The sequence below is a fragment of the Artemia franciscana genome, chromosome 15 (assembly GCF_032884065.1).
Source record: "Artemia franciscana chromosome 15, ASM3288406v1, whole genome shotgun sequence".
NCBI lineage: Eukaryota > Metazoa > Arthropoda > Branchiopoda > Anostraca > Artemiidae > Artemia > Artemia franciscana.
This window is the reverse complement of record NC_088877.1, coordinates 62,432-87,391: the sequence shown is the minus strand read 5'-3', so window position 1 is coordinate 87,391 and position 24,960 is coordinate 62,432. Positions and strand designations below refer to the sequence as shown.

The following is a 24,960-nucleotide window of genomic DNA, read 5'->3' as shown; positions in this document are numbered from 1 at the left end:
GCTTAAAACGAACAGAAATTATTACGCATACGAGGAGTTCACCTCCTCCTAGTACTTCGCTCTTTACACGAAAGTAATTTTATTAATTTCAGCTATTTATTCTACAGCCTTTGTGATTCAGGGGTCATTCTTAAGGAATTGATAAAAAATTTAAGCTTTACTGCAAAGAGCGAGGTATTACGTATATATATTTATTACGTATATGAGGGGGGTGAGCCCCCTGATATACGTAATAAAAACATACGAATATAGAAGTTCGTTACTTAAGTTAATTCGTAATTTGTGTATATTTTTACTAATTAAAACGTTCGTAAAAAATTAAAAGTTCTAGTTGCCATTTTAAATAACCAAAAAATTGGAGGGTAGCCAGGCCTACTCCCCCACTTTTTTTCTCAAAATTGTCCGACCAAACTACGAGAAAACCATTAGCCATAAAAATAAGTTAACATGCAAATTTCGTTTTAATTATTCATATGCGGAGAGCCAAAATCAAAACATGGATTAATTCAAAAACGTTTAGAAATTCAATAAAAAAAACAAGTTCTTTTAACTGAAAGTAAAGAGCGATATTAAAACTTAAAACGAACAGAAATTACTCCGTATACGAAAGGGGCTGTTCCCTCCTCAACGCCCCGCTCTTTACGCTAAAGTTTGACTCTTACTCTTAACTCTACTTTTTAAGCAAACAAAAAACTTTAGCGTAAAGAGCAAGGCATTGAGGAGGGGAAAACCTTACAAACTCTGAGGAGGGGACAACCTCCTTACTACAGTTCGTGGTAACGAACTGTAGTAACGAGCAACCAGGCTCAATAGTAACCGAAACTATAAAAACAGATTTTTGATACCAATATATGCATCAAAAGAATCGGAATTTTATGCTGATTTTAAATATATAAGCATCACCAAGTTCAGTCTTACCCATCAAAAATTCCGAGCCTGCGAAAATTGGCCTTCTTTTCAAGAAAGGGGCAGACACCCTCTAAAAGTCATAAAATCTTAATGAAATTAAACCATCAGATTTAGCGTATCAGAGCGTATTTAGCGTATAGAGGTTTCAAGCTCCTATCTGCAAAAATGTAGAATTTTGTATTTTTTGCCAGAAGAAAGATCGCAGATGCGTGTTTATTTGTTGTTGTTTATTTTCCAGGGGTGATCGTATCGATCCAGTGGCCCTAGAATGTCGCAAGAGGGCTCATTTTAACAGAAATTAAAAGTTATAGTGCCTTGTTTAAGTGACTAAAAATTGGAGGGAAACTAGGCCCCCTCTCATGCTCATTTTTTTCCCATAGTCACCGGATCAAAATTTTTAGGTCATTTTGTTCAGCATAGTCGAAAATTATAATAACTATTTCTTTGAGGACGACTTAATCCCCCACAGTCCCCGGGGGAAGGGCTGCAAGTTATAAGCTTAGCCCATTGTTTACACATAGTATTGTTTATTGGGAAGCATACTGACGTTTTCAGGCGGGATTTTTTCTGGTGGTTGGGGGGTTGGAGGTGTTGGGTTTTAGGTGAGAGGATCTTTCCATGGAGGAATTTATCATGGAGGAAGAAAATTTTCACGAAGGGGGCGATGGATTTTCCAGCGTTATTAAAAAAAAACAACCATAAATTAAATAAAAAAGCAAGTTTTTTTAACTTAAAGTAAGGGACGACCTTAAAGCTTAATATGAAGAGAAACTGTTACGTATATGAGGGGGTTCGTTCCCTCCTCAATACCGCGCTCTTTACACTAAAGTACTTTTAGTAATTTCAAAAGAGCTATTTATCCTAATTAAGCGGCCTTTGTCATTTAGGGGTCATTCTTAAAGCATTGGAACAAAATTCACACCATAGCGTAAAAACCAAAGCATTGACGAGGGGGCGAAACCCCTCATATACGTAATAAAAATATATGAATATAGAAGTTCGTTGCGTAAGTTAATTTGTAAGTTACGTATATTAATTAATAATAAAAACGTTCATAAATTAAATTAAAAGTTCTAGTAGCCTTTTTAAGTAACCAAAAAATTGGAGGGCAACTAGGACCCCTCCCCTACCCCTTTTTTTCGCAAAATCGTCGATCAAAACTTTGAAAAAGCCATTTAGCCAAAAAATTAAAACTAATTCGCAAATTTCGTTTTAATTGTTCATGTAAGGTGAGCGAAAATCAAAACCCGCATTTATTCAAAAACGTTCAGAAATTAAATTAAAGAGTAAGTAAGAAGCAACATTAAAAAATAGTGCGAACAGAAATTATTACGTATATGAGGGGGTTCATCCCCTCCTAAATACCTCGCTCTTTACGCTAAAGTATTTTTAGCCATTTCAAAAGAGCTATTTATTCTAATTAAACGGCCGTTGTGATTCAGGGGCCATTCTTAAAGAACTGGAACAAAATTCGAACTTTAGTGTAAAGAGCGAGGTATTGACGAGGGGGTGAACCCCATATATACGTAATAAACATATACCAATATAGAAGTTCCTTACGTAAGTTAATTTGTAAGTTAATTATAGTTATTACTAATAAAAAAGTTCATAAATAAAATTAAAAGTTCTAGTGGCCTTTTTAAGAAACAAAAAAATTGGGGGCGACACGGCCCCCTCCCCCGACCCTTTTTCTCAAAATCGTCCGATCGAAACTTTGAGAAAGTCATTTAGCCAAAACAGCAAAATTAATATGCAAATTTCGGTTTAATTATTCATGAACGGTGAGTTAAAATCAAAACCTGCATTAATTCAAAAACATTCAGAAATTAATCTTAAAAAAGCTTTTCTTTTAATTGAAAGCAAGGAGCGACATTAAAACTTAAAACGAACAGAAATTATTCCGTATATGAAAGGGGCTGTTCACTCCTCAACGCCCCACTCTTGACGCTAAAGTTTGACTCTTTTTCACAACTCTACTTTTTAAAGCAGTAAAAACGTTAGCGTAAAGAGCGGGGCGTTGAGAAGAAGACAGTCCCTTTCATATACGGAATAATTTCTGTTCGTTTTAATTCGTTTTAAATTTGACTCTTTCTCCCAACTCTACTTTTAAAACAATGAAAACTTTAGCACAAAGAACAGGGCGTTGAGGAGGGGACAGCCCCTTTCATATACGGAAGGATTTCTGTTCGTTCTAATTTTTAATTCTTTGAAGTTTGACTCTTTCTCACAAGTCTACTGGATACTCTCGACACTCGGTAGTAGACTCGGTTCTAGAGTTATCGATTTTGCTGTTCTTTGTTTATTGGCAATTATTACAAAGACAAACTTGCAAATACAGAGTTCCTGTAGTCTCTTCTTGTTCGGTATTGTAACGTTTGTCCCACCAAGTTTCATCCCGATCTCTCCACTCTAAGCGCTTTCCAAGATTTTCGGTTTCCCCCTCTAACTCCCCCAAATGTTACCTGATCCGGTCGGGATTTAAAATGAGAGCTCTGAGACACGAGGTTCTTCTAAATTTCAAATTTCATTAAGGTCCGGTGACCCGTTTGTAAGTTAAAAGCACCTCATTTTTTCTAATTTTTCCGAATTAACCGTCCTTCCAATCCCCCCCCAGATGGTCGAATCGAGGGAGCGACTATTTGTAATTTAATCAGGTCCGGTCCCTGATACGCCTGCCAACTTTCAGTGATCGTTATATTGATCACGTTTCTAGTTTCGGATCTTCTTCTTGTAAAAATTGGGTTGGTCCAGGATTCGAACCTGAGACATCTCGCACAATAAGCGAGAACACCCCTAGACCAGCAAGCCACACTTAAGTAGAACAATCATTTGTTTTACCGGCAAATAAAATTCTTCTCAAATACCTCGTTCGCTCCCCCCCCCCCCCTGGAAGTGCTCGAACTAGCAAAACCGGGACCGACAGAAAGACAGACGACCAGAAATTGCGATCACTATATACCACTTGGTAAATACCAAGTGCCATAAAGACTTTAGCATAAAGAGCGAGGCGTTGAGGAAGAGATAGTCCTTTTCATATACGGAATAATTTCTGCTCGTTTTGAAGTTTTAATGTCGCTCCTTACTTTCAGTTGAAAAAAACGTGTTTTTTACTTAATTTTGAATATAAGTATGAAGAGCTTTCTGAGTTGAAGAATGAATGTTTTGAAAGAGTGTCGGGGAGTGAGTGTCGGGGAGAAAGTTTGTTAAGATTTTAGGAGTTGAATTGCATTATTGTTAAAAAGATTATTGTTGTATTTTTGTTCTTTTCCTTTTTTTGGCATTATTTGAACCTATGTTTCTTTCTTCGGGTTTTTCTGTTGTTGTATTTCGTGTCTTGCTATGGCCCGCGGACTTTTCAATACAATCTTATACATAGCAGACATCTTGATATTCTGCTTTCGTTTCTGCTGTTGTTTCGTTTCGTTTCTGCTGTTGTTTCTGCTTTCGGGCTTTAATGCAATATCATACTGCTTTCAGCCAGCAAGGTGTCTTGAATTTCATTGCAAGTTCAAAAAATCATGATATAAGGCAAATTTTAATTTCCAAGAAATTCAAATGGTGCTAAGCGTGTTCTCCCTAGAAAAATTACACCACTCTCCCCTCAGAATATTACCCACGTGGGATATTCCCCAGGAATCTGCTACCCTTACTTCTCCAACTCCCCCCCCAATGTCACCAGATCCGATCGGGTTTAAAATAAGAGCTCTGAGCCACGATATCCTTCTAAATATCAAATTTCATTGAGATCCGATCACCCGTTCGCAAGTTAAAAATACCTAATTTTTTCTAATTTTTCAGAAATAACCCCCCCCCCCCGAACTACCCCAAAGAGAGCGGATCCGTTCCGATTATGTCAATCATGTATCTAGGACTTGTATTTATTTTTCCCACCAAGTTTCATCCCGATCCCTCCACTCTAAGTGTTTTCCAAGTTTTAGGTTTCCCCCTCCCAACTCCCCCCCCCCCCAATGTCACCAGATCCGGTCGGGATTTAAAATAAGAGCTCTAAGACACGATATCAACGCCCCGCTCTTTACGCTAAAGTTTGACTCTTTCTCCCAACTCTGCTTTTCAAAACAGTAAAAAACTTTAGCGTAAAGAGCGGGGCGTTGAGGAGGAAGCAGCCCCTTTCATATACGAGGTAATTTCTGTTCGTTTTAAGTTTTAATGTCGCTCCTTACTTTCAGCTAAAAAACTTGTTTTTTTATTTAATTTCTGAACGTTTTTGAATCAATGCATGTTTTGATTTTGGCTCTCCACAGAGGAATAATTAACACGAAATTTGGAAGTTTATTGGGTTTTTTTGGCTAAATGGCTTTCTCATAGTTTTGATCGAATGATTTTGAGAAAAAAGGGAACGGTGGAGGAAGCCTACTTGCCCTGCGATTTTTTGGTTACTTAAAAAGGCAACTAGAACTTTTAATTTTTTACGAATGTTTTTATTAGTAAAAGATAAAAGTAACTTATAAATTAGCTTACGTAACGAACTTTTGTAATTTCATGTTTTTATTGCATATATGTGGGATTCACCCCCTCGTTAGTACCTCGCTCTTTACACTAAAGATTAAATTTTGTCCTAATTCATTAAGAATGACCCCTGAATCACAAAAGCCGTAGAATAAATAGTTGAAATTACTAAAAATACTTTAGCGTAAAGAGCGAGGTATTAGGAGGAGGTGAGCCCCTCATTTGCGTAATAATTTATGTTCGTTTTAAGTTTTAATGCTGCTCCTTACTTCCAGTTGAAAAAACTTCATATTTATTTTTTCATTGTTTTTTTTTTAAATAATGCTAGAAAATCCTGCGCTCCCTTCATGGAAATTTTCTTCCCCCATGAAACATTCCTCGATGGAAAGTTCCCTCAACATATCCCCCTCTTGTCAACCCCTCCCCCCAACCGAAAAATCCCCCTAAAAAAGTCTGCGCACTTCCCAATAACCATTACTATATGTAAGCACCGGTCAAAGTTTGAAACTTGTAGCCCCTCCCAAGGGGACTGTGGGGGAGTAAGTCGTCTCCAAAGACATAGTTATAAGGTTTTTCGACTACGTTGAATAAAAAGGCTATCTCAGAATTTTGATCCGTTGACTTTGGGAAAATAATTAGCGTGGGAGGGGGCGTAGGTGCCCTCCAATTTTTTCGGTCACTTAAAAAGGGCACTAGAACTTTTAATTTCCGTTAGAATGAGCCTTCTCGCAAGATTCTAGGACCACTGGGTCGATACGATCACCCTTGGGGAAAAAACAAACAAAAAAACAAACAAACAAATAAACACGCATCCGTGATCTGCCTTCTGGCAAAAAATACAAAATTCCACATTTTTGTAGATAGGAGCTTGAAACTTCTACAAAAGGGTTCTCTGATACGCTGAATCTGATGGTGTGCTTTTCGTTAAGATTCTATGACTTTTAGAGGGTGTTTCCCCCTATTTTCTAAAATAAGGCAAATTTTCTCAGGCTCGTAACTTTTGATGGGTAAGACTAAACTTAATGAAACTTATATATTTAAAATCAGCATTAAAATGCGATTCTCTTGATGCAGCTATTGGTATCAAAATTCCATTTCTTAGAGTTTTGGTTACTATTGAGCCGGGTCGCTCCTTACTACAGTTCGTTACCATGAACTGTTTGATATGTGACACTGTCGTGAGTTTGTATGCAATCAAAATATCGAGAAGAATTTTGGCCCGGGTCCAAAGAATGTCTTCCATGTGTAACACAAACTCGGCTCTTTTAAGTAGTGAATAAGAAAACAACTTACTCGACCAACTGACATACGCATCCTTAAAAATATTGCAAAGCATATTGTTAAAATTAATACTACATTGCTACTACCAGCGTTCAAATTCGCTCCACATTAGTCTTATAAACGGCTATTTAGAATGCAAAGATAAGAAGAAATCTTATCTAAAAAAACACTTATAATACAGAAAAAACTGGGTTCAAAATCTATAGAGGATTTTTACAAAACAAATAGATTAAATGGTGGGTTGGAATCCGTGTCTCTTGAATAGTTTCAAAAACTATTCTGTAAGGGGTGAAAGAAAGGTCCTCAGTGTGTAAAGAGATATTTTTAAATGACTAAAAGCAGTGATGGATAATGAATCGTGATAATCATAGTTTTTTAATGATCAGAACTGAACAGAAATCGAGAAAAATAGCTACTGAATTCTGTAATTCGTAAAAAGAATATCGGGTACTTGTCTGTTAAACAGAACATCCTCAAGAAGCGAAGTTAAGTTAATCCTAATGAAATATACCCAAACATTATGATAATACAAAACTTAAAAAACAAAATTATGGAAACTATGACCAAGAATTATGGAAAGCACACTGCCCAGAACGCATTGTATTAAATAACAAACCTAACCCCTTACCACACCTAAATATTCAGTATTTACTAAAAATATAACTACATCGTAGTTTTCTCACTCAAAATAAGCAAATCCTAACCGATTCAAACCGATTTTGTCATATCTTAGACAGCGTAATTCTTGAGGTCAATAATTCAATAATTCGGTCAATAATTGACCGAATATTGTTGCATCTTTTTAAAATAAATCTGCTAGTTAAACTCAGTGAGACAGAAAAATCAAATTTGTATGTAGCAAAACTACTAAATTAGCGACCTTGTTAGGAAAGTAACTAACAAAGTATTTCCAAAAAAACCTATTCAAGAAAAAACAGAGCCACATTAAAACCGAAATCGAGCAGAAGTACCATAATGCTTTTAACTTAATATAGAAACAAATTAGAAACCCAAAACGAAGGAAATTTAAAAGGCTAATCACATAAAACAAATAGTGCTGCAGGTCAGGATAGGGCTCAAGTTATTCTGGCCCAAATCGCATGGACACTCTTGAATATATGCATTCCTTATTCCACCATTTTCTTTCTTTTAATCTCTTGCTATTACATTTTGTTTAAACTGTGTTAAATAAAAGTATGTCAAGGTCAATTTTAAAAAAGATTTCTGTTCTGGTGAGTAATAAAGAAAAAATTTGTCACGTTGCCAAAACAACCAGATTTGATTCCTTCATTTTTATCTTAATAGAGGTTCCCGATGTCCTATCTACATTCCCTAAAATTTTCAAGCCGGTCAGCCAAAAAAAACGAGTATTTCGTACTATGAACCAAATGCAGCATATTTTTTTCCCAAAACTCGTTGTCTTCATTAAGGTCCCTTTAGTCCAATCCAGTTGCTCTGGGTTCACACACATGTTTACACAGGAGCAGAAATCACCCATCGCCGCAATTTAGTTGCCAGTTTGAGCAATTTTAGTTGCTCTGATGAGCAACTTCGCACAGTTGAAAAAATTCAACTTTAATCGGGCAACGAAGCAATTTTTTAGACGCAACAGCAACATAATGGAAGATACTGATAATATTATTGAGAAGCTGATAATGGCTGTTCAGTTTAATTCTACCTGACTAGGAAAGCCTACCGAGTTCCTCTTTCTCTTTCTCATCCTTGCAACAAGAGATAGAAGCAGAACATCTTCTTGATTCATTCTTCTCACGTGCTTTAATTTCAAATTTTTTGCGAATAAAAATTGACCAATGCAAAAATCCTATGTGAACAACAAGGCAATGAAAATTGCCAATTCCCGCAATTGACGAAAATTGCCTATCGCAACACTTGTTGTGTGTGAACCTAACCTTATTCTAAAAGATTCCTGCCGATGGGGGAAAAAACAATGTTTGACCCATTTTGCAGAATTAGGATTGACACAGCCCAATTTTCTAAAACGTTTTTTTTTTCTTAGGCTAATTTTGCCCAGTTACAAGCCAATCGGAATAAACAAACTTTTGGGCCGATTTGGGGCGTCATGAATCAATACAGCAACTTATTTTCAAAACGTCATGTCGTCATTGATATCCTACTGTCCCCATTTCCAAGCATTATCAATACAATCAAAATTAAGATACTTATATTTTATACGAGAAACACATTCTAGAATTTGTATCGCGAACATGAGAAATTACCCGTTTTTCACGATGTTACTACCAGACAATTAGCTTCGGTTGTGAAAATTACAACAAAGAATTATGGAGGGGGCCGCCAAGAGCGCATTACATTAAATACGTAACCTAAACTAACCTAACCAAAATACCAACTAAATATTTAATTAAAATATAACTACAATGTATTTTTCCACCAAGCCGAAGCGAATTGCCCGGTATTATAACCGTGAAAAACGGGTAACGTCTCATGTTCGCGATACAAGTTCTCGAGTTTGTTTCTTTTATAATACATAAGTACCAAAATTAGTTTCCAATTTTGCCTCTATGAATTATATTATATTCGGTTTCTTCAAAAAAAAAAAAAAATTTCTCAACTGCTAACTCTATTGCGTTTTATGAATAGTTAAGACTGGTAAATAAGGAAAAAGTTCAGTTTTGCACCATTAGAAAACTCAAATTACAAACCATTAATTAGTCCCTGAAGTTATGTTTTATTTGTGTTTATATTTAATAAAGTCAAAAGTCAAAGTTATTTTTGTACCGATGGAGAAACTTACAACTTTAACTTAAATAAAGTATATTTTATGTAAAACATGCTTACGAACCAGACACAATTAAACATACATACGATATACTATGTTGGTGGTACATAGTACATAGTAGTGACAAAAACAAATATTGCGCCTATTTTCTGATGCCACGACTCAATACAACCTAATCTTTTTCAAAATTTATCATCTTCATTAAGGTTCTCTTACCCTCTCTACATGTTATTTTATACCCGATCGGAAAAATGCTTGGTTTTGGTTTTCCAAATCTGTGTTCGGAAAAAAAAGGGCCCGTTTTGGCCCAATCCTTTTTCACGATATGTTTTCCTTGACCCAGGGACTTACAGATGGAAGTTATAAACTGGGTCAAAGACATCAAATTTGTTTTATTCGTGTCCAGGCCCCTAACATCTCTCCCCAGCCAACAAAAATTAGGGTCACCTATAATCAGGCAATAGTTATTGGAAGTCTCAAGCAAACCGGAAAAAAAACTTTTTCGTCCCATTATTAGACGGGAAACTCCAAACAATGCTTTTTTTGTGCATTTGGGTCCACTCAGATCAGGTACTTATGGTTTAAAGACCAATCTGTTCAGAAAAAGAGTTTGTTAACACCTTTTTAGTCAAATTTTCAAGCTAACCAATGTTTTTTCAGAATAGGGGCCCCACTGACCCAAGGAATTTCAGATATAAATTTCAAATCAAGGGGGAAATATTATTGTCGGTTTTGGAGTCCAGACTAAGTTTTTCTCTTTTTTTGTACATTAACGTTCCCTTAGCCATAGGTCTTCCGAGCATTAGTTTCAGACTGTCCCAGAAAAAGAAATATGTCTTTCCTTTTTGGACGGAACCAATATTATTTTACAATCTCTTCGCATTGGAGTTTTCTTGGCCCAGGGTTTTAAGGATATGAGTTCTAAGCACGTCAGAAAATATATAGGCTGTTTTTTAGCCCCATTTTCGGAGGACCCGGCCCATATATTTAATTTAAGTTCCTAATTTATTTAAGTTCCTCTGGCCCGGGTAATAGCAGCAGCCAATTTCAAACTAATCAGAAAAACAAGGTTTTATCCCATTTCCGGGCCCCCAACGCTACCTCTCCCTTCAACACAAATTTATTGTGTAAATTTTAAAAGTTTCAAGCCAATCCGATGAAATAGTAGTATGACGCTTTTTTTAGGCTGAAATTTTGAGGGGACCGGCATGCAACACTAATTTGTATCGTACATTGGAGTCTAGTTGATCAAGGGCTCAGGGTTTTAATTTTATAGCCACTCATAAAAAAAAATTCGCTAAATGTAGGGCCCATTTTCAGTCAAACCAGTATATTCTTCTTTTTTTAGGCAAGTCCTTCTATCAAGTCCTTCAGACTGATAGAATTTTAGATATAGGTTTAAGTTTCAACCCAATGAAAACAGAACTTTGGCCCTTTTTTTGGGGCCCAAGCCCCCATCAGTTTCCAGCTGAACAGAGAAGCAATAAATTTTGGCCTTTTTCAGGAGAACCAATATTTTTTTTTCGCTTTTTTTCTTGTACATTCCTGTCCTATTGACGCAAGAAATGAAGGAAATCAGTTCTGAACCAGGTCAGAAAAGAATTCTTGGCCGTTTTTGGAGGGACCCTGCCTCCAAACTTTGTTTTTACAATAAGCTACCCTTTGCCCAGTGACCTACAGCTATAAGTTTGGGACAACAAGTTTGTTGGCCCATTTCCGAATTTTCTAACATCTTTTCCATCCCAACAACTTGTTTGATCCCTTAGCCCAGCCAACTATTCTTCAAAGTTTTAAGTGGGTCGAAAATAAAACAGTTTTGGACCGTTTTTGGGGAACCAAACTTTTCTTTTCAATTGTGTGAAGATGGGCCTTCCTTGTCCAATGTGGCTCCCATGACCCAATGACTAAAAAATATAGTTTTCAACTCGATCGGAATAAAGTAGCATTTTAGTAGATTTTTCGGGGCCCATACCCCAAAACTGAATTTATTCTGAAAATTACGAAGCCCTTACCCCAGGGACTTGCAGTTTTAAGTTTCAAGCCTTTCAGAGAGAAAGTTTTTGTCATATTGTCAGGCCTCACATTCTAGGGATAACCAATGGTTTTATCTATTTTTCTTCTGCATTTTTTTTTCTATTTTGCCCCTTGGCCCAAATGCTTAAAGGTATATGAGTATCGAGGAAATCAGGAGAAAAGTATTTTAATCTTTTTCCAGGGGCCCTTGGCTTCGAACAATTTTTTCTTGTGCATTAGGTTCCTCACGGCTCAATGACTTAAAGGTGTAGGCTTCAAACTCACCAGGAACAAAAAAGTTTTTGGAGTTATTTCACCTTTTGCCTTTAAAGAATGCTCAACTTCGTCAATCCATCAATGAAGCTGTGGTAACATTTTTACTGAGTTTTGCGGCAACTTTTTTTTTTTTTTTTTTTTAGAACTTATGTTTCTGATGCATCTTGATTCAGCTACAAAACTTCCGATATAAGCAAAATTTCCACAACTAAGATCAGAAATGAACATAGCATTCGATCTCGGAAGGCACGCGGGGGAGGGGGCAATTAATTGTTCTACAAATCTATCGTTCTTTATTTTCTTTTCTACCATTATTCAACTAACTCCAGACGCAGACAGGGGAGCCTTTGAGACCAAGTTCTCAAGAAATTGAAAAACTTCCAAAATGATTCATATATTTATAGGCTACTATTTTTCCTTTTTTCGATTTTACCTCCCCTCTCCTCTACAAAAATTCATGTATACAAGCTTGACTCGTATACAACACTTGAGCCTCTCCCCCCCCCAAAGGTTGAAGGAATAGGGTATTCTTTGATGGAATAACAAATAACTACTTCCGGACAAAGAAGTTTATAAGGCAACTGTTCTTTTTTTTACCATTATTTAACTAACTCCAGACGCAGACAGGGGAGCCTTTGAGACCAAGTTCTCAAGAAATAGCTAGAAATAGCCCCTCGCCTCTACAAAATCCATGCATACAAGCTTGACTCGTATGCAACACTTGAGCCTCTCCCTCCCCCCAAAGGTTGGACGATTAAGGGATTCTTTAATGGAATAATAAAAAGCCCACTTTCGGAAAAAGAAGTTTTTAGAGGAAAGTACCGAGCCAAGAGCCATGTTAAAATTTAAGATGAGCAGATAATTCATACCTAATTGATTAACAAATAGAACAAAGAGAGACAAAACCCAATGAAAATACAACAAAGGAGACTGCGACCAGTAGAGTGAAAAGACTAAAACAACGCGGATATTTCGCCTGTATGTAAACTAGGCATCTTCAGCGCAAAAGATAAGAAAAAACTAAAAACAAATAAAACAACCACCAATATTAATAAAAAAAAAAGGTCGCAACAGATCCAAGCAGGAAACAGAAGTTATTAGAGTAACTTCGATGAGAACACCAAAACAACTTAGTAAAAAGAATACAAAAATTGAAATGAAGTTAATTATTTAGTTGTGAATTTACAGCCTTATCGACTAAATTTATGAAAACCATTTGGACAATGAACCAATAGTCAATAAGGGAATTAAGATTTTACATAATCACCAGGGGACAAGATTACCTACTAGACCAAGAAGAATTACTTCAAGAATAGGTAATAAGAGGATTATTTCGCAACAGAATAATTAACTTCATTTCAACTCTAATAGCTTCTAATTATTCGCAACAGAATAATTAACTTCATTTCAACTCTAATAGCTTCATGACTGCCCAGTTCGGCTTAAGAACTTTCATAGATTAATGAATAAATCTTAAAACGAGCAAAAATTCAAACGAATGCTCAGTATTTAAAACGAGTAAAAATTACCTAAAATAGGAGTTTGGTACCCACCCCCCTTAATCGTAAACCTTCTAAAGTCTATATCGACATTAGCATCAAACAGTTCGTGGTAACGAACTGTAGTAAGGAGCGATCCGGCTCAATAGTAACCAAAACTCTAAAAAATTGAATTTTGATATCAATAGCTACATCAAAAGAATCGCATTTTAATGCTGATTTTAATTATATAAGTTTCATCAAGTTTAGTCTTAGCCATCAAAAGTTACGAGCCTGAGAAAATTTGCCTTATTTAGGAAAATAGGGGGAAACACCCCCTAAAAGTCGTAGGATCTTAACGAAAATGACACCATCAGATTCAGCGTATCAGAGAACCCTACTGTAGAAGTTTCAAGCTCCTATCTACAAAAATGTGGAATTTTGCATTTTTTGCCCGAAGACAAATCACGGGTGCGTGTTTATTTGTTTGTTTTTTTTTTTTTTTTCCAGGGGTCATCGTATCGACAAAGTGGTCCTAGAATGTCGCAAGAGGGCTAATTCTAACGGAAATGAAAAGTTCTAGTGCCCTTTTTAAGTGACCAAAAAAATTGGAGGGCATCTAGGCCCCCTCCCACGCTCATTTTTTTCCCAAAGTCAACGGATCAAAATTTTGAGATAGCCATTTTGTTTAGCATAGTCGAAAATTATAATAACTATGTTTTTGCGGATGACTTGCTCCCCCACAGCCCCTGGGGGAGGGGTTGCAAGTTACAAACTTCAACCAGTGTTTACATATAATAATGGTTATTGGAAAGTGTACAGACGTTTTCAGGGGTATTTTTTTTGTTTTGGGGGTAGGGTTGAGGGAGGGGGCTATGTGGGAGGATCTTTCCTTGGAGAAATATGCCATGGGGGAAAAAAATTCAATGAAAAGGGCGCAGGACGAATCTGGTCACGTTAGAAAAAAACGTCAAATTAAGAGCTTAATATACAATGCTGGGTGTTTGGAGCCTCTCTATTATGGAGTATAATTTGAAAATAACACAACTATACGAGCGATAAAACATATATACCACAACCATAACTCAACTAACGAAAGAACTGCTAAGAGATAACACAACTATAAAGCGAAAACAGGTGAAAACTAACGGGAAAATAAACGAACTAAGAGGTGGAAGGGGCCCAGAGAAAAAATATAATCCTTTTTCAATTTTGAGCCTAACTTCCGCAAAGGAGTAATAATGTCAGAAGCCCCGAAATACCGAATTATTTTCTTTTCAAACAGTTCGTGGTAAGGAACTGTAGTAAGGGGCGACCCGGCTCAATAGTAAACGAAACTCTAAAAAACGGAATTTTGATGCTAAAAGATACATCAAAAGATTCGAATTTTTACGCTGATTCTAAATATTAAGTTTCAATTAATTTAGTCTTTGTCATCAAAAGTTACGAGCCTGAGAAAATTTGCCCTATTTTGGAAAAAAGGGGGAAACATCCATTAAAAGTCACAGAATCTTAACGAAAATCACACTATCGCATTCGGTATATCAGAGAACTCTATAGCAAAAATTTCAAGCTCCTATCTAAAAAATGTGGAATTTTGTATTTTTTGCCAGAAGACAAATCACGGGTGCGTATTTATTTATTTGTTTTTTTTTGTTTTTTTTCCCAGGGGTCATCTTATCGACCAAGTGGTCCTAGGATGTCGCGAGAGGGCTCATTCTAACGGAAATGAAAAGTTCTAGTGCCCTTTTTAAGTGACCAAAAAATTGGAGGGCAAATAGGCCCCCTCCCATGCTCATTTTTTTCCAAAAGTCAACAGATTAAAATTTTAAGATAGCCATTTTGTTCAGCATAGTCGAAAACCATAATAACTATGTCTTTGGGAATGACTTACTCCCCCACAATCCCTGAGGGAGGGGCTGCAAGTTACAAAGTTTGACCAGTGTTTACATATAGTAATGGTTATTGGGAAGTGTACAGACGTTTTCATGGGGATTTTTCGGTTTGGGGGTGGGGTTGATGGGAGAGGGCTTTGTGGGAGGATCTTTCCTTTGAGGAATATGTCACGGGGGAAGAAAAATTCAATGAAAAGGGCGCAGGATTTTCTAGCATTACTATAAAAAAAACAATGAAAAAATAAACATGAAAACGTTTTTTCAAATGAAAGTAAGGAATAGCATTGAAATTTAAAACGAACAGAGATTATTACGCATATGAGGGGTTCTAAAAATACTTTAGCATAAAGAGCGAGGTATTTAGGAGGAGATAGATACCTCGCTCTTGATGCTAAAATATTTTTAGTGATTTCAACTATTTATTCTACGGCCTTTTTGATTCAGGGGTCATTCTTAAAGAATTGGGACAAAACTTACGATTTAGTGTAAAGAGCGAGGTATTAACGAGGGTACAAACCCCCTCGTACACATAATAAAAATATAAGAATATAAAAGTTTGTTACGTAAGTTAATTCTTAAGTTACGTATATTTTTTACTAATAAAAACGTTCGTTGAATATTAAAAGTTCTAGTAGCCTTTTTAAGTAACCGAAAAATTGGAGGGCCGCTAGGCCTCCTTCCCCACCCCTTATTTCTCAAAATCGTCTGATCAAAACTAAGAGAAAGCCATTTAGCCAAAAAAAAAATTAATATACTAATTTCATTTCAATAATTTATGTGCGGAGAGCCAAAATCAAACATGCATTAATTATAAAACGTTCAGAAATTAAATAAAAAAAACTAGTTTTTTTAACTAAAAGTAAGGAGCGACATTAAAACTTAAAACGAACAGAAATTACTCCGTATATGAAATGGGTTGTCCCCTCCGCAGTCCCACGCTCTTTACGCTAAAGTTTTTAATTGTTTTAAAAAGTAGAATTGTGGCAAAGAGTCAAACTTTAGCGTAAAGAGCGAGGGACTGCGGAGGGGACAACCCATTTCATATACGGAGTAATTTCTGTTCGTTTTAAGTTTTAATGTCGCTCCTTACTTTCAGTTAAAAAACTAGTTTTTTTTATTTAATCAAACAGTTCGTGGTAACGAACTGTAGTAAGGAGCGATCCGGCTCAATAGTAACCAAAACTCTAAAAAATTGAATTTTGATATAATTAGCTACATCAAAAGAATTGCATTTTAATGCTGATTTTAAATATATAAGTTTCATCAAGTTTAGTCTTAGCCATCGAAAGTTACGAGCCTGAGAAAATTTGCCTTATTTAGGAAAATAGGGGGAAACACCCCCTAAAAGTCGTAGGATCTTAACGAAAATGACACCATCAGATTCAGCGTATCAGAGAACCCTTCTATAGAAGTTTCAAGCTCCTATCTACAAAAATGTGGAATTTTGCATTTTTTGCCAGAAGACAAATCACGGGTGCGTGTTTATTTGTTTGTTTTTTTGTTTTTTTTTTTTTTTTTTTCCCCAGGGGTCATCGTATCGACCAAGTGGTCCTAGAATGTCGCAAGAGGGCTCATTCTAACGGAAATGAAAAGTTCTAGTGCCCTTTTTAAGTGACCAAAAAAATTGGAGGGCATCTAGGCCCCCTCCCACGCTCATTTTTTTCCCAAAGTCAACGGATCAAAATTTTGAGATAGCCATTTTGTTTGGCATAGTTGAAAATCTTAATAACTATGTTTTTGGGGATGACTTACTCCCCCACAGTCCCTGGGGGAGGGGTTGCAAGTTACAAACTTCAACCAGTGTTTACATATAATAATGGTTATTGGGAAGTGTACAGACGTTTTTAGGGGGATTTTTTTGGTTTTGGGGGTAATGTTGAGGGAGGGGGCTATGTGGGAGGATCTTTCCTTGGAGAAATATGCCATGGGGAAAAAAAATTCAATGAAAAGGGCGCAGGATTTTCTAGCATTACTATAAAAAAAAACAATGAAAAAATAAACATGAAAACGTTTTTTCAAATGAAAGTAAGGAATAGCATTGAAATTTAAAACAAACAGAGATTATTACGCATATGAAGGGTTCTAAAAATACTTTAGCATAACGAGCGAGGTATTTAGGAGGAGATAAATACCTCGCTCTTTATGCTAAAATATTTTTAGTGATTTCAACTATTTATTCTACGGCCTATTTGATTCAGGGGTCATTCTTAAAGAATTGGAACAAAACTTACGATTTAGTGTAAAGAGCGAGGTATTAACGAGGGTACAAACCCCCTCGTACACATAATAAAAATATAAGAATATAAAAGTTTGTTACGTAAGTTAATTCTTAAGTTACGTATATTTTTTACTAATAAAAACGTTCGTTGAATATTAAAAGTTCTAGTAGCCTTTTTAAGTAACCGAAAAATTGGAGGGCAGCTAGGCCTCCTTCCCCACCCCTTATTTCTCAAAATCGTCTGATCAAAACTAAGAGAAAGCCATTTAGCCAAAAAAAAATTAATATACTAATTTCATTTCAATAATTTATGTGCGGAGAGCCAAAATCAAACATGCATTAATTCAAAAACGTTCAGAAATTAAATAAAAAAAACTAGTTTTTTCAACTGAAAGTAAGGAGCGACATTAAAACTTAAAACGAACAGAAATTACTCCGTATATGAAATGGGTTGTCCCCTCCGCAGTCCCACGCTCTTTACGCTGAAGTTTTTAGTTGTTTTAAAAAGTAGAATTGTGGCAAAGAGTCAAACTTTAGCGTAAAGAGCGTGGGACTGCGGAGGGGACAACCCATTTCATATACGGAGTAATTTCTGTTCGTTTTAAGTTTTAATGTCGCTCCTTACTTTCAGTTGAAAAAACTAGTTTTTTTTATTTAATTCGTGAAAGGTTCAACATGATGCCACTATGATTCCACGTGAGCGGCGTTTTTTCCTTCCGAGGATGAGGGCGGGGCATGGAAACTGTTTCAAACAAGCATTAATCATAACTTATTATTGATTGGTAACACAAAACTATGTCAAAGCACCAAAACCACACCAGGCTTTTATGCCTAGGTTATCCATGTCAGGACAGATATTTCTACTAGTAGTAGTTGTTGTAAAATATTTTTTTGAATTTTCTCTGCTTATTTCGTCATTCGTATTCAAATTGACCTTCGAATGGTTCAAACCAGATAAACAATTACCATTTTTACAGATTTTCTTTAACAATTCAAAGTAGGAAATTTGAGCTTGGTGCGTATTTTTTATTACAGATTTTTTTTATTATTTAGCATTTGAGTTTATTCCAGTAAATTTGTTTGGATTGCGTTGTTCGTTCTATCGTTCGAGAGGGAAATTTGGTGGATAATTTTTGTTTTGAGGTTGCTAAAAAAACAACTAATTTATGCTCTTCATTCAAGTAATCGAACCAAAGAAATCTAATTTTTTGCTTTCTTGTTATTTTAAGAGCAATGAAAATAGTATAGACAAAGACTTTGAGAAGGCAAATGCAGATATTCAGGAGATAATCAAGAGAGATCCTTTAAGTGAGCTGTCGGAGCAAGAGATAGATCTTTTGTGGCATTACAGGAAAGAATGCTGTAGTTTGATTCCTGGCTCCCTTGCCAAACTTCTCGACGCAGTTAAATGGAATAGCAGGGATGAAGTTTCTCAGGTTACCAATGCTAGTAATAAGTTCTTTTTAAATATCATTAGTCGTGAATATTGTTTTTATAATATAATTTTCTGTGCCTTACGTAAGTTCTTTTCATAGTTATGAAATCTCTAGGGTCATTTCCTTCGAGAATAAATATTTTTTTTGTGCATACAGTAATTATTTTTGCTATGATTTCTATTCATTCTGAGAAAGAAAATTACCTCTCTCTTTCTCTTTTTCTTTCCTTCCCACGTTCTCTTTCTTTTGCTTTTACCCACTGAGATCTTTTGTTTACATATGTTTGATTGAACTGCATAACCTCAATTTTACGCCTTTGCGTTATTTCGAGTAGTTTTAAATTAGACAGGTCCTTGCAACGCCTCGTTTCGTTGTCTGCACCTGCAGCATACTCTACCAGAGGTTTAAAAAACATTCAGGGCTCAACCAGAATGGTTGTGCTAGTGTAAAAAGGGTTACGGAAATTTTCTGATCCCATCCTCTCAAATTATATTAGATCACAAATCAAATATATACCTTATACGCCTAAAATAGCACAAGAAAAATTGCCCCTGAATAGCATCAAAAATGAAATTTATATCTCGCTTTGGGTAAGTCATTTGACCCCCCCCCTTCTTGTCCGTTTCTTCTACATCCTGGAAAAGTTAAACAAGGCTGCGTCTTGTCACCACTACTCTTCGTAATTGTAGCTGATTAGTGACGGCATTTATCTGAATTTCGACATCTACTGGCAGCAGAGGTTATACAACAAATTTATCGGTGACAAAACTGGCCAGCCTCGTGTGCCAGATGTAAAAATAATTTGTCGATGGAGATACCTTGACCATGTACTATGTATGGACTATCCCTGGCGACCGAATGCAGCGCTCTACTGGCAACCATCAGGTACACACTGCAGAGGAATACCCAGAAACACCATGCATCAGACATACAACACAAATCTGCTTAACCTAAACACGTCTATCCAGTCTCAGTGTGAGGATATACTGACAGCAGCAAACTTGTGAAAAGATTAGCCGCTCCTTCTTGATGTCCTGGGTGCTTCTGGAGGTTCTTACGGATTTAAGATGTAAGATAAGGATTTTTTAACCTGTATACTTAATCAAGTTAAGCAGACATTCCAGAATATTTTAAGTCCTTTCAGTTGTTTTCTCTAAACTCATTTATAAATGTTATGTGTTTTTTTAACACCACAATTATTTTCTGCATCATTCTTGTTTCTTGGTTCTTCTGAAGGAATATTTGTCATAACAAAATTCTTATATTTTAATTGGCAGAAAATATATATAATCAGAATTCTTGAAGTCAGCTTTAATTTAGTCAACATCTTTTCTCTATGTTTTGTTTTATTCAAAATACTATGTTCAATGATTATTCATTTTCTGTGCCTTTCCATATTCTAAGTATTCTGATATGAAACTTTTTTTTTGTCAACGAAGATCCGTGAACATCTGTCTGAAACATTTTGGAATCTCATAAAGATTTTTTTTTCTATATACGCGATCTTGCTGTATGAACGTCATTAAGGGAGAGGGGGATATTTTCAGACTGAAATTGAATATTTGTCAAATTGAGAAACCTATACATGACACTTAACTCATAGTTATTTAAAATTAAGTAAAACCTAAAAATTTAAATAAAAGAAAAACAGAGTAGATTAAGCTTGGATTAAAGTGGGCCAACCTCGGAAATTTGTTTTGTACAAATTATCTGTATATTATGCTGTAAGAATTTTATTATTACATTGCTCCCTTCGGAAGCGACCAAAGAAAAGAAACAAATGAACCTCTTTTCAACTCTTGGTAAATATTTCTGCAAAATACAGCGTTTTTTTAATTTAATCTTCCCGTAGACTTTTTATTCTTTTCATTAATTTAACACAAATCTTTTTGTAAAAGATATTTTTCACAAAAGTAATGAGCCATATTAATCTTAAGATCAGTAAGTCTTTTTGTAATTCAGACTCAAAACATTCTGAAATCACTATCAAAGATTAAATAAAACCCGAAACGAACAGAAATGAAAAGAAAAGATCATATCAAACATAAAGATAACAAATACTGATATACACTAAAATATAAATCTCAAATCTATGAACATCTAAGGAAATATTAAAACTTCTTTGTCAAATCAAAATCGTCTACTAGTGTTTTTGATTTGAGTTTCGGCAAGGTAAGAATTGGGATATCCCTTTTCTCCTTATGCGCATCTTTACTTGATTGTAACCCCTTGTCTGATCTTAGGAATTGGAAAATGGATTCTTTTAATTCGTTATTATTTTTCTTCAGTCTTACTACTTTTTGGAAGAACGTCTCAATTGGTCTAGGGTATAGTTTCATGAATATCTTCCATGCGAAGTAACTGGTTAGAAGTGAATACTCATGCTTGAATGTTACACCATGTTTTACGATGTCCTGTGTATTTGTATGAATAAATATGCTCATGAAAATCGGTATGATCTTTGTTTTCTTTCTAAAATTATAGTCCATTAAGTAATTAGTTTAATAAAAAAAATCATTGTATTTATTTAAGTGTTTAATTTTTTCAGATAGTGTTCTTTTTGTGAGTCTAATCATTGACTATATAACATACCATATGTGACAAATATTGGGAAAAATAAAACTTTAAAGCATTAAAAGTTATTAGTGATTTGGGTAGAAATTCTGTTTTAGTCAAGTAGGGAGTTAAATCAAGTTATATTAGGGGTTACGCTACTTGAGAAAAAAATAAGCTTAAATCAAATGATCAAATGTTAACAGCGTCAATTCAGAAGAACATTTGTTGTTTGATAAAATTTTTAATATAAGATAAGGCAGGGTGATACCGCTATGACCACACTACTTGTTAATGATATTTTTCGAAAAAAATAAGTTGTCAACAATGTTGGTAGAATTTTATGTTGTTAGGTATTGAGGCTGGAGGACCTTTTTATGACCAAACTACTTATTAATTTCGTAACACTGGATACAGGATGTACTGCACAAGAAGTACTGCACTGTTTGTATTAGCGTATTAAGCCTTGTTTTTTTGCTACTCAAGCCTATGTGGTTAGTTTTAAAATCAATTTAAAATGGCATTTATAGTAATACAGTTAATAAGAGTAGTCCATGGCAGGGCCTATAATTTTGGTCTCGGTTTGTTTTGTATAACAGTTTCTTATCCTGTAAATTCTTCAAAATTTATTGATTGTTAGACTAAACATTATTTTAATTAATTTTTCAAATTTTCTTATTTATATTTACCGTGGAAATTGTAGATAAAAATGTTCAATTAAATAAATTGCATGTCGTTAGTAAAGCATAATTCTTTTAGTAAATGAAGTCTGTAATTAATTAGTGTTAGGGCTATCGGATGGAATTTTATACCGAAGACGTATATAAATGATGTGAAAAAACAAGCTAAATATTTATTGAATAGACATCGTAAATTTAAATGAATAAAGATCAGTAAAAAATAAACAAAAAACAAAATAAATTTAAATGAGAAATAAACTTAAAATTAATGGGTAACTAACTATAAATCTAAATAAATGATATCAGTTTGAAATTCAGGTTAAAGAATACAAGTAAAATTTGTGGTTAGGTTAAAAACAGAACAAAGCGTTTAACTAGTCATTTATAATTTGGTGGAATAAAAACAATATAACTCCTCAATCGTTGCATGAAAAGTAAAATATAGGTCAATGCGTGATTTAGAAAAGAGTGATCAGGTCAGTTTTTCACGTTCTAAAAATTAAGCATTTAAAAAAAAAAGAATTAAATCATAGCAACTGAATTTCAAACAGTAATTCCTTGAAAGGTTTACTAGCTCTTGCAAATTCCTTGTTGTTTAGTTTATTTAAATGTTAAATCATAGCAGGGTCTTTGTTTTTTTTTTCTGGGTGTAACAAAAACAGGTATTGTTGAATAAATGGATTTACTTGACACTTAGAACGAGTATTTTGCCAATAATTCGTTAATTTCGGATAGTTTAATTTATATTTTGTGAAAATTAGGCAAAATTTTCAGGGATAGGTGATAGTCATTTTTGAATATTTTTTAGAGTTACTTTTTATAAACTTTGAAAAATACAGTTACTTTTCTTGCTACGTTTCTGTATTTCAGTAAACTTTTCAAACAGTTCGTGGTAACGAACTGTAGTAAGGAGCGACCCGGCTCAATAGTAACCAAAACTCTAAAAAATGGAATTTTGATACCAATACCTACATTAAAAGAATCGCATTTTAATGATGATTTTAAATATATAAGTTTCATCAAGTTTAGTCTTACCTATCAAAAGTTACGAGCCTGAGAAAATTTGCGTTATTTTAGAAAATAGGGGGAAACGCCCCCTAGAAGTCATAGAATCTTAGCGAAAATCCCACCATCGGATTCAGCGTATCAGAGAACCCTACTGTAGAAGTTTCAAGCTCCTATCTACAAAAATGTGGAATTTTGTATTTTTTGCCAGAAGGCAAATCACGGATGCGTGTTTATTTGTTTTTTTTTTGTTTTTTTTCCCAGGGGTGATCGTATCGACCAAGTTGTCCTAGAATGTTGCAAGAGGGCTCATTCTAATGGAAATGGAAAGTTCTAGTGCCCTTTTTAAGTGACCAAAAAAATTGGAGGGCACCTAGGCCCCCTCCCACGCTAATTATTTTACCAAAGTCAACGGATCAAAATTCTGATATAGCCATTTTATTCAGCGTAGTCGAAAAACCTTATAACTATGTCTTTGGGGACGAATTACTCCCCCACAGTCCCCATGGGAGGGGCAACAAGTTACAAACTTTGACCAATGCTTACATATAGTAATGGTTATTTGGAAGTATACAGGCGTTTTCAGGAGGATTTTTTTGGTTGGGGGAGGGGTTTTGAAGAGGGGGATATGCCGGGGGAACTTTCCATCGATAATTTGTCATGGGGGAAGAAAATCTCCATGAAGGGAGCGCAGGATTTACTAGCATTATTTAAAAACACAATGAAAAAATAAATATGAAAAAATCTTTCAGCTGGAAGTAAGGAACAGCATTAAAACTTAAAACAAACAGAAATTATTACCCATTTGAGGGGCTCACCTCCTCCTAATACCTCGCTCTTTACGTTAAAGTATTTTTAGTAATTTCAACTATTTATTCTACGGCTTTTGTGATTCTGGGGTCATTCTTAATGAATTGGGACAAAATTTAAGCTTTAGTGTAAAGAGCGAGGATCTGACAAGGGGGCGAACCCCCTCATATATGTAATAAAAATATGAGAATACAAAAGTTCTTTACGTAAGCTAATTTATAAGTTACGTAAATCTTTTACTAATAAAAATATTCGTAAAAAATTAAAAGTTCTAGTTGCCTTTTTAATTAACCAAAAAATCGGAGGGCAACTAGGCTTCCTCTCCCGCTCTTTTTTTCTCAAAATCATTCGATCAAAATTATGAGAAAGCCATTTAGCCAAAAAAAAAATGCAAATTTCGTTTTAATTATTCCTCTGCGGAGACCCAAAATCAAAACATGCATTGATTCAAAAACGTTCAGAAATTAAATAAAAAAAACAAGTTTTTTAACTGAAAGTAAGGAGCGACATTAAAACTTAAAACGAACAGAAATTACTTCGTATATGAAAGAGGCTGCTTCCTCATCAACGCCCCGCTCCTTACGCTAAAGTTTTTTACTGTTTTAAAAAGAAGAATTGAGAGACAGAGTCAAACTTTAGCGTAAAGAGCGGGGCCTTGATGAGGAAGCAGCCTCTTTCATATACAAAGTAATTTCTGTTCGTTTTAAGTTTTAATGTCGCTCCTTACTTTCAGTTAAAAAACTTGTTTTTTTTATTTAATCTTACTAAAACCTATACGTATTTTGAACAGCGTGGTTTTATTTTTTTTTTAACATCGAAGGAAAATAACAAATAAAATTACTAAACTTAATGTTTAATATTCAATGATATTAATTCCTTGAAATTTCAGAAATCAAGATTCAATATTTTATCTAGCAGCAATTTTTTATTTTTCAATGCTATATTTATAAGAAAAATTAAAATATATTTTGATTTCAGTAAGGTGCAAATGACGCATAAGACTTTAGAGGGTTAGAGAGGGGAGCAAATTCCTGTTTGCGGTTATTTCTGTTCGTTTAAAGTTTGAATTGTTACAGGATCTTATTTCTGCTCATCTTAATTCTTAACAGGGCTCTTTACTTTTCTTTAAAAAACGTCTTTTTCAGAAAGCTTTTTTAGTTGGTTTCTATTTGTTTTGGATC

The 24,960-nt window shown here is 34.9% G+C and overlaps 1 protein-coding gene across 4 annotated transcripts in view; it reads right to left on the bottom strand.

Annotated features, from left to right (window-relative positions):
- Positions 1-24,960, bottom strand: part of LOC136036667 (protein phtf-like) — a 168,580-nt gene that overhangs the window by 123,042 nt on the left and 20,578 nt on the right. The window contains exon 1 of one of the 4 annotated variants that reach the window (XM_065718973.1): positions 6,670-6,785. The exons of the other annotated variants lie outside the window; for them this stretch is intronic. Coding sequence (XP_065575045.1) covers positions 6,670-6,712 — 43 coding nt within the window. The 5' untranslated portion in view covers positions 6,713-6,785. Of the gene's footprint in view, positions 1-6,669; positions 6,786-24,960 lie in introns of those variants that run through there. 4 annotated transcript variants of the gene reach the window in all.